At 31.7% G+C, this 9,793-nt stretch overlaps 1 protein-coding gene across 2 annotated transcripts; it reads left to right on the forward strand.

Moving 5' to 3' along the window:
- Positions 1–16: 16 nt before the first annotated feature.
- On the forward strand, positions 17–5,491 carry LOC139503438 (transcription factor BTF3 homolog 4-like). 2 transcript variants are annotated; one of them, XM_071293224.1, is made up of 7 exons: positions 17–125; positions 1,493–1,559; positions 2,181–2,294; positions 2,914–3,022; positions 3,451–3,540; positions 4,561–4,620; positions 5,210–5,491. In XM_071293224.1, exons 2-7 carry the CDS (start codon positions 1,506–1,508, stop codon positions 5,248–5,250), a joined length of 468 nt encoding a protein of 155 aa, XP_071149325.1. In that variant the 5' UTR covers positions 17–125; positions 1,493–1,505; the 3' UTR covers positions 5,251–5,491. The 2 variants fall into 2 exon arrangements, with proteins under 2 accessions (XP_071149325.1, XP_071149321.1); XM_071293220.1 differs by having other exon boundaries at positions 3,451–3,539; positions 4,551–4,620.
- The last annotated feature ends 4,302 nt before the right edge of the window (positions 5,492–9,793 follow it).

Below are 9,793 nucleotides of genomic sequence, written 5' to 3' on the forward strand. Positions count from 1 at the left end.
TTTTTTCTAAATATTTCTTTTTAAAACAAAGATTAAAGGTTAGAACACCGTTTTCCGTGACGTATTCAGCCTTTTTTGTTAGCGGCCATATTTGTCAACCTCGTGGGTCTGAAACGACCGGAAAAGTGCGTAATTTTACACTATTTCCCTTTATTTTTAACTTTCTTTTTTCCATAGACAATAAGCTGAATGATTAAGACATTAATTTTTACCAAACTCAATGAGATCGTCTCTGAAACAGCTTTGTATCGCCCTGCTTATTTCAAGCAAACAACGATAGTCCTGTTTTGTATTTCAACTTTTTGACACAGATTATTTGTTTATTTTTAGTCAAAATGATATTGACGCCTTGAAAATTTTTTAAATAAAAGCTGTGGAGACTTATAAGGGATGTACGAAGTCGACAAATATCAGAAGGAGTGATCATTTTGACAAGTTACATTTGTGACTCAGAAAGGGAATTTCTATGTTATTTGCACCCTTTTCTATCTAGACTATGGAATGTATCTATTCCTTTAATAGAAACACAACAGAATGCCAAGAAATTTGAATGTGACGCAATTTACAATCTTACAAGTACTAACTCAAATATGTAACGAACTGTTCAGCGTAAACATGAATATAGATTAGGTAAAAGTGACTGGTTCAGACCTGTTACTCAAATTAAAGACTTTAATGTGTGTACTTTCTTGTGAGTTTCCTATGACACAATGCTTTTGTTATAATAACGTTTCAGAAGGAATCAACTGTTAATTGATGTTGTGTCAGATCTTTAAAGCGTATGTTTGTAATCGTATTGCATATATGAACTCTAGATAAAGCTTTAATTTATGCCTTAAGATCTCAGATCAACTACATTTATCAGTTTATTTTTCACTTTACGACGGAAATAAAATGCTTAGGATTGGCACTCGAAATACATGTAGGGTCGGTCGGGAAACCGTAAACAGACATATTTTTTTCCAGATACAGACATAGAATGCAAGATTTGATGGGTTCAAATACTAAGGTTGGGGAGGATCCTCATAAATGGGTACTATACTCATTTATATGTATTATACCCCAAAACAGGCTTAAATTTTAAGTGATAAATATAAACTTTGGATTTAGATATTTTCTGTCTTTGCGCAACACATTAGGTTAAAGGACAACATGTTGCCTAGAGAAACCATACCTGAAATATCATCAGGATAAAAGTTAATAACCTTCTGCATGAAAAGTTTTGCCATATGCATTATCTTTCAGATCTCATTGGAACAATTGTCTAACTGCCAAACAAATATATATACATGTTTGTGGTTCTATAAATAAAAACCTACCCTTACACTATTTTAGGTCTTTTTCAATAAAGCACTGTTAAGAATGTACATGTTGCTCTCCTAGAATCAATGTACTAACTCAGAAATCTCTTGTTTTGTGTTGTCTGATCACTCTAATCTTTATTTCAAACCCTACCACTTTTTACATTGGCAAAATGCTTATCTATTTTCAGAACACATTTTACAATGAATCCAGAAAAACTGAAGCAACTTCAAGAACAAGTGAGGATTGGTGGAAAGGTGAGTTGGGATTTATACATACACATGACATAGTTTAATAAAATATAGTCCTATTTTTCAAGTTCATATTTGTATGTTCATTTACAATCTCTGAACTTGTACAGTTAAGGTGATGACACATATGACAACCTCCTTGTAAAAATGGAAAAATAATCTTAGATTGAATTCATTAAAAACAATAATCTTTACACATTACTTAAAACCAACTGTGTTTTGTCTGTTTAATTTATTTTATTTTTGATTTAGGAAGACAACCTATGCATGTTCTGTAGATGAGTCTTTTCAACAATGTTCAATAACACCTGTTTATGAATTGTCAGGATCAATCTGACAATCATTCATTTTCCTAAAATTAAAGTATATTTTAAGGCAGATTGATTTGCTCAATGTCAGTGGCGGATCCCAAAATTTTTTTAAGTGTGGGCCTGAAATGAAATGCAATCAAACCCTATGGTACTGACTTGATATCTTAATCTTCCAAGGTAAAGCATTTCTTTTGAGATACAAGAAATATAGATCATTGATCATAACATTCTAAACATCCTATCTAGAAATTTATCAATGAAATAGATGCCCATCAATATCCTTATCGTGGTGGTATCATTACTTGTCTTATTTCAGGGAACTGCCCGTAGGAAGAAGAAGGTTGTCCACAGAACTGCTACCACAGATGGTAAAAAAGTACAAACCACATTAAAGAAACTGTCAGTTAGCAATATACCAGGCATTGAAGAGGTGCGTTTCTATTGAGTTGAATGTGTAGTATGTATGTTTCACTGAAATAGCAACAAGAAACAGAAACTATTTATAGGTCGTTTTATAGCCTTCAGCACATCACATTAACATGTTTTTTTCTTTGCAGTACGCAAAAGACCTTAGAAAATAAGAAAAAAAATGCATGAAAAGCTCATTTTTCAAGTGGTCTATTTTTAAAGTAATATTTGAAGCCTGTTTCTAATGTGAAAATATGGAGATGTATGGATTATCAATGAGATATTACCAGACACCAAATGCCAAGGATGTGAACAATTACAGGTCACTGTATAACCATCAACAATGAGTATAACATGTGCATTAATCTATTAAGGGCCCCAGAATGAAATGAGAAACAATTTTAGAAAAAAAAGTAACTTCCTTATTTATTCTCAACAAAAAAGAAAAAAAATTCAGACATCACAGTTTGTGTGTTTTTTTGGAACATAAGGCTTTGCTAAAATGTAGTGACACTTTTGTGTATTTTACATGCATGTTAATTGAGCAGCTATCATACTTTGAACACTATTAATGGAGTAGTAGCAAAAAATAGTTAAATTGGTCAGAATTCAGTATCATGTGTCTGTTTTCTGTATAACAGGTTAATATGATTAAAGAAGATGGCATGGTTATTCATTTTAACAATCCAAAAGTGCAAGCATCATTAGCAGCCAACACATTTGCCATTACAGGCCAGGCTGAAAATAAACGTAAGTATAATAGATAGTGAGGATCAATACAGCTTAAAGTCAAGGATGTCAATAGAATATAATGTCACAGATCTTTTGCCAAAGTTGTATGCAAATTTTAAGTAATCTGTGACATAGTACATTTACTGTAACTTGACCTTAAATTATGTAAATTATGAATTTTTCGGATAAAGGGGCCAACTTAAAGATTTATTGACAAACTTGATTAAGGTAGCAACTGAAATGTTTCCAATTTCAATTTTATGATTATCTTCCACTATTTTAAACATAGTGAATATTTGATGTTGTTAATGTGTATATTAAATTTCATGGCTAACTTGTATCATTATTGATCTCAAACTTTTAAGCAAGACATTCTGAAACTGCTTATATATACTTTTTATATATTTATTATCTCCTAATATGTTATATATTTTACCTAATTTCAGAAATAGCAGAAATGTTACCCGGAATCTTGAACCAGTTAGGAGCAGAATCTTTAAGTAGTCTTAAAAAACTTGCTTCTACTGTTGCTGGAGGTACTAATCCAATTTATATACAAGAAAATTAATTCACACAATTATATAAAGTAATGTTATAAAGATATACAGAAATATACCAAAGATATATATTAGTCACAAAATGTCACAATTATTAAATCAAGATACACAATACATGTAATCAAACTTGCTATTGATAAGAAAAAAGTGACAATTACATATTGACACCAGTTATATTTGACTCTTTGGGCCATGCAAAAAAGATATTTGGTTTCCAGCAACCCAGCTTGATTTGTATTTACTGTCCAGGTCTCTTACTTTCTCTTTTTTTTTTTTTTTTAACTCAAAATCAGAACTCTCAAGAAGTTATCAATTATGTTCTTATTTTCTGATAATTTTCTAAAATAGTCTTGTGTCAGAACCAACATTCAATTTAAAAGACTGACAGATGATAGGCACTGTTTATTGCACTGTGTTAAGGGAATTCTGTAAAGTTCTAGTAAGGGTTGATTTCAATTTAATTTTCAGCCACACCCAGTAGTGAGGGTGCAAAGTTAAACCTTATTCTTACATATGTCTGTAGGTCCAAAAGTTGGTTTTCACACTTTGCCTCAAACAAAATGTTATGAAACATATACAGATTGCTTATTAACCATCAAGTTCCAAATTGGGGTGGCATAACTTACACTGTTCTCGAGTTACCCCATTAATGTTAGTTATTGTACAAAGAGAGCACTCAAACACACAAAAACAATCTCTTTTGACAACATACAGAAACATATGTCAATAAGTTTCAAGGAAACAAAACCGAAATTAATATGAATTAGTAGGCAGACCTTGCATATTTACAAGTGGGTACCTTCTTTTGTATGTAAATGGTGTTTCTTACAAAATTAAACTGTTTTGTGTAAGATTTGATAAGTGAAATATCAGCTAATTGAATTGTAGTAGCTAAATCCGACCATTCTTAATATTCTTGTCTGCAAAAGCTATATTAGGTTTGTACAATATATTTGTTGGACATATTTGTATTGTGTGTTCTGTTTTCTGGTTTTACAGCAGGTGGAAGTGACCGACCATCTACAGAAGATATTGATGACGATGATGATGGTGTGCCAGGTAGGTCACAGTTTTACAAGCTATTGAACAATTTCTTTTATTTTCTGTGTCAGATTTTAGTTAATTTTTCACATATTGTACCATAAATTGAGTTTGCTATGATGTTTTAGGGGAAAATATACAGAATTGTCATAACTGGTGAACATCTATTAAATCCTTTGAAATATCTTATTTAATTCTCCAAATAATTTCAATATGCATAACATAGGCCTATCATGCGCTCTTTAAAGTTTATTAGTTAGGTCTCAATTGACAAACCATTAAGAGTAAAAAGTCTGATTTTTTTTTTAATTATATTATCAGCTTGTCACTTCATATTTTTAATGCCCCAGATATGATAGTTATATGTTTTCAATTGGTGCATCCTTCTATTACTGTTATTGTAAAATTTTGATTCACTACATTTTAAAAAAATGCCCCAGCTATGATAGTAGCTTTGTTTTTTTCTGGTTGATGCCTCCTTCAGTCATTTGTCAGTTACCGTTCATGTAAAAATTTTATTTGATATATAGTTTGTTGTGACATTGAGTTAATATATACAGATAAGAATAATTTGCATTTCTAATCTTATTTAAATTTTCATTTTCAGATTTGGTGGAAAATTTTGATGAAACTTCTAAAGGAGAATAATCTAGGAACAAACTTTTTTCATATTATCTTATCATGTGTAAACTTTGCTTCGAACATATAGTTTGTATGACAGTGTGTGATAAAAGTCGTCGAAAGACCCTGCCGCGTAACTGCCTATTGGTAGTGTGTACACTATTACGTCTAAAATTCATTTCACACCTGCAATGGAGGCAACTCAATTTTGTAAAACAAACATTTAGCATTTTCTCTATTGCAAGTGTAAATAAAAACATTTTCTACAGGTGCTTTTTTTTTTTTTGGTCATAAGTGTCTCATATAGCTCATCTGGCCGTTGAGCTAAAATGCATTACCTAGTGCTATCCACTTGCATAATATTTTTTTAAATATTCAAAACAACATGTAAAAAAAATTCATGGTAAGAACTCCGACTGGTTATATTTCTTTGTAAGTTATTTTTTAGTGTGGGAATGGATTGTCCTAAAGGAATTCAAATTTTGGAGTTGCTGTTAAACAAATTTTACATGTACATGTACAACCTTGAACGAGAAGAGCTTTGCATATGATTAAAAAAACATCTATTTTTGGAGACCATATTATTTTTATATTGTTTATTTATTATTGAAGGATCTAGTTATACCCCTGCTTAGTAAAATTTTCTACCAATGATTGTTTGTTTATTTGTATGGTCTTTTTGTTTAAACACCAAAACCTTAATGTGCAATCCCCATTAAATCACTGATTTGATTGAAGTTTTCAGATAATCTAAAGAAACTCGTGTTATTTTTTGTCATTATCTGGGACTCCTTCTCAACCTTTTACTGGATTTCTGAAACGTTCACAGATTTTCAGCACCTAATGTCATTGTGTAATGATATTCTGTAATTCAGTTTCTAATAATGTATATATGTATTTACATATGCTATTATAAAAATTTCATACATAACTTACTGTCCAGTTTATATTAGGTAGGTAGTTTTACTACCAATAATTATCCATACAAGAAAAAAACACAAAGTTAACAATATATTATTCAGTAACAAAGAGTGCTCACAGTTGCTGAAAGCAAGCTTGATCACTATAAAATCATTCTGTCCTACTTCTAATATTGGTTGCTGGACTTGAAACTGGATTTCATACAGCAATGTCATAAACAGTTAGGATACAACTATTTTTATTTTGACTGATAAGTGACAATTGTTGGAACATTTCATCACTGGGACAGTTTCTCATTTATTCTTGTATCATTAATAGATATTTAGAAAACCATTGATTGTGTATACTCCACAATATGGCAGCATAAAAATGGGTAAAGGCAACAATTTACCCCCCAAAAAAGATCTTATACTGTTTTACAGGTACTTAGTAAACATTATTCAACAAGAGTTGACTTGTATTGAATGAGTTTTAAGACTGAATATGCTGTTTGTCTTAGAATTAATTATATGGATTTCAATCAATCACAATGAATATTCAAAGTTCATTTTCTAAGTGTGATGACTGACTACATATCTAGTACAGTATATAATATATTCCACAGCATATTTTAAAATCTCTGAATAGTAATTTAAAGTTTTGGTTAGATAAAAGACTTGAAAATTACTTCTGAATAAATTCAGAAAGAAATTTTCACAGCAATTTGATATTATGATTATGTTAAATTCAAGTCTTGGAAACGTGCAATCTAATTAAAAACCGATCTCTCATCGCTCCTGTTTCTGATATGTCGCGTGAGTGATCTAACGAAACCGGCTTTGAGGTCACGTGTGAGTGAACTAAAAGTTTAGAATTTTTAATGATATGCAAATGAGTTGACAACCTATTAATAAGCCAATCAAAAAAGTTTATGAATTATTTTGACTGACGATTTCGTCGTAAATAAAATGAGTTGCATCCCTTTACCTTACGTTAAACTTTCAAGATCGTGGAAGACTCGATTTTATGGTCGAAAAAGACACACCTACGGGGTCACTCACATGTGACCTCAAAGCGGGTTTCGTTAGATCTCCCACGCGACATATCAGAAACAGGAGCGATGAGAGATCGGTTTTTAATTAGATTGGGAATTGTGCTTTACTTATTAGTTGTAATTGCCTGTATTCAGCTTTCAATGACTTAATACTCTTAGATCAGTTCTTTAAAGTCCTTTTGTAATTTGGGTTATGTGCTTTATATATGGATCAGAATTAGATGAATCAAGCCTTTTTTTAACCATAAGGCCGTAGTTTTTTTATTTTTAATTTTACGAACCCTCCTACCCTAATTTTTGCCAAATAGGAAAAAAAATAAAATCAAAAATGTTGATTTTTATTTTTTTTTCTCCTCCGACCCAGTGTTTTTCATGCAAAAAAAAATAATTTTTAGTTCATAACTGCATGAAAGAATCTAAATTTATGCTCTTGGTGATTTAGTAAGTTGTTGCACATTGATTTTCAATTCAAACCTTAAAATAGTTGTTACACTAGGAGAAAATCTCCTGGTGAAATAAAAATAAAAAAATTTTGATATTGACAAGCAGCAGCAGCAGCAGTTTTTTTTTTTTTTTTTTTTTTTTCGTCCTCCTACCCATTGGTTTTGTCAAAATATTTCGTAAAACTAAAAATATAATAACTATGGCCTAAGTACTTCAATATTTTGGTTCATGATTTTAAGGGATAAACATATTTGCCTATTAAACTTGGTTTCGTAAGGCTTTATTGAATTAGAAAGGAAAGACGATTGGTTTTGAGGTCAATGGTTATGTTCACAACAGCAATTTGGTTCTCAAATTATAACTTTTGAACCATTCAACTGATACCAATCTTCATGTAGAAATCGTTCATAGGATGAAAAGACCCCTGTAGATTTTGAGGACATTGAGCCAAAGATCATAGCTGCAATAACTGAAGTAGAGCCAAAAGATTACTTCCCAGATGTTATCTTTTAAAACAATATGTCTAACCTACTCTGAACAGCTTAGTAGTGTTGGGAGAGGAAAAATACCCTTGCGGAATTTTGCTTCATTAGGTGACTAACTGCAAGATCCTCAGGGGTAGTAAAGGTTGTTATCGTTCATTAGTAGTAAAGTCAAGGTCATATTATCTACAAGCAAACTGGAATGTATTTATTTCAGACAATATCTGTCGAGTCTTAAATCAGCTTGAAAAAGCTCATTCATAGATGCAATTGAAAAAAATGCACAAAATAAGTACCCAATACATAGACTTTAAAAATGCAAACATGGTGCCTCTTAAATCTTATCTAGATGCTTATAAGTAAGCTAAAAGAGAGGCGAAAGATACCAGAGGGAGTCCCCGGACAGTCAAACTCATAGATCGAATATAAACTGACAACGCCATGGCTAAAAATTAAAAAAAAACCGAACATATAATAGTACACAAGACAAAAGAGTAAGCAACACGAACACCACCAAAAACTGGGGTGATCTCAGGTTCTCCGGAAGGGTAAGCAGATCCTGTTCCACATGTGGCACCCGTAGAGTTACTCATATTATTACAAACCCGATAAGGCATCAACCATTTGATTTTCTGGGGGGTGGGGGGCTATGGTTTTTTTTTCTTTCAATTTTAGCATAACATATACTGGCAGCTGAGGTTGAAACAAACAATTTTTTTTCTGAGAATCAAAAACAAATTATTTTTTTCTCCAAAAACTGGAAACAAACTTTTTTTCCCAAAAAAAACCATAGCCCCCTCCCAGAAAATCAAATGGTTGCTGCCTAAATAGATAATAAGGTAGGTATTATTAATGAAAGGGAAGGGGATTGTAGTTGCCACGTAAAATAAGGAACATATCAGATATGATCTGAACGGTTATTTCATAATGGTCAACCAACTCGTGATGACATCTGTAAAATTTACGAATGGAGGATTTCAACTTCACCATTTGGAACTCTTGGTTTAATAGCTTCCTTGTAAGCAGCTTTCTCTTTCAAGGAAATACAAGCCCGGTAATATTGTATCAATTGGGAGATGTATTCTAAGTATGCTGGCCAAGCTGGAATGTTGCTACATAGAAATGGAAAGTTCACAATTTGGGAATCTGAAATCATCTATTTTGTCTTGAAGTTTTTGTTTTCAACCGACCCTCATTGTCAATATATCAGGCAGACTTAACTGTATCTGTTGTATCCTTTATTTCTATTTCGATGGGATAGACGCGTTTAATATAATCACCAAGTTTTGAATTATTTAGTGAGAGAACATCATCTAAATAGCAGAAAGTAAAGTTAAAGGATAAATGCTAACTGCTCATCTTTCCTCCTCAGAAGTTCCTGTATGAAGTCAGCCTCTTAATTATAAAGAAACAAGTCGACAAGGAGAGGGCACATTTGGTTCCCATTGGAATGCCGAAAGTATGTTGAAATACACGTCCTCTAAACGTAACAAATATATTGTCAATGAAGAAATCAAGCATCTTACTAATGTCAATTTCAGAGATTTTTTTGTTTGAATCATAGTGATCCTTTACAAAGTAGGATTTATCCCTAAGTCAAAATAGGCAATTCCTTTTGTCAAGCCTTCCATTTTTGTCTTACATTCCGAGTTTTTGAAATTTTCATAACTTAAACTATTCTGTATTTCTA

Source organism: Mytilus edulis, chromosome 1 (assembly GCF_963676685.1).
Source record: "Mytilus edulis chromosome 1, xbMytEdul2.2, whole genome shotgun sequence".
Lineage (NCBI taxonomy): Eukaryota > Metazoa > Mollusca > Bivalvia > Mytilida > Mytilidae > Mytilus > Mytilus edulis.

Coding starts and splice junctions, on each gene's coding strand:
- LOC139503438 (XM_071293220.1), top strand. CDS start 1,506: ATGAATCCAGAAAAACTGAAGCAACTTCAAGAACAAGTGAGGATTGGT. Junction 3,023..3,450: donor AGGCCAGGCTGAAAATAAAC/GTAAGTATAATA, acceptor ACCTAATTTCAG/AAATAGCAGAAATGTTACCC. Junction 4,621..5,209: donor CGATGATGATGGTGTGCCAG/GTAGGTCACAGT, acceptor TTTCATTTTCAG/ATTTGGTGGAAAATTTTGAT.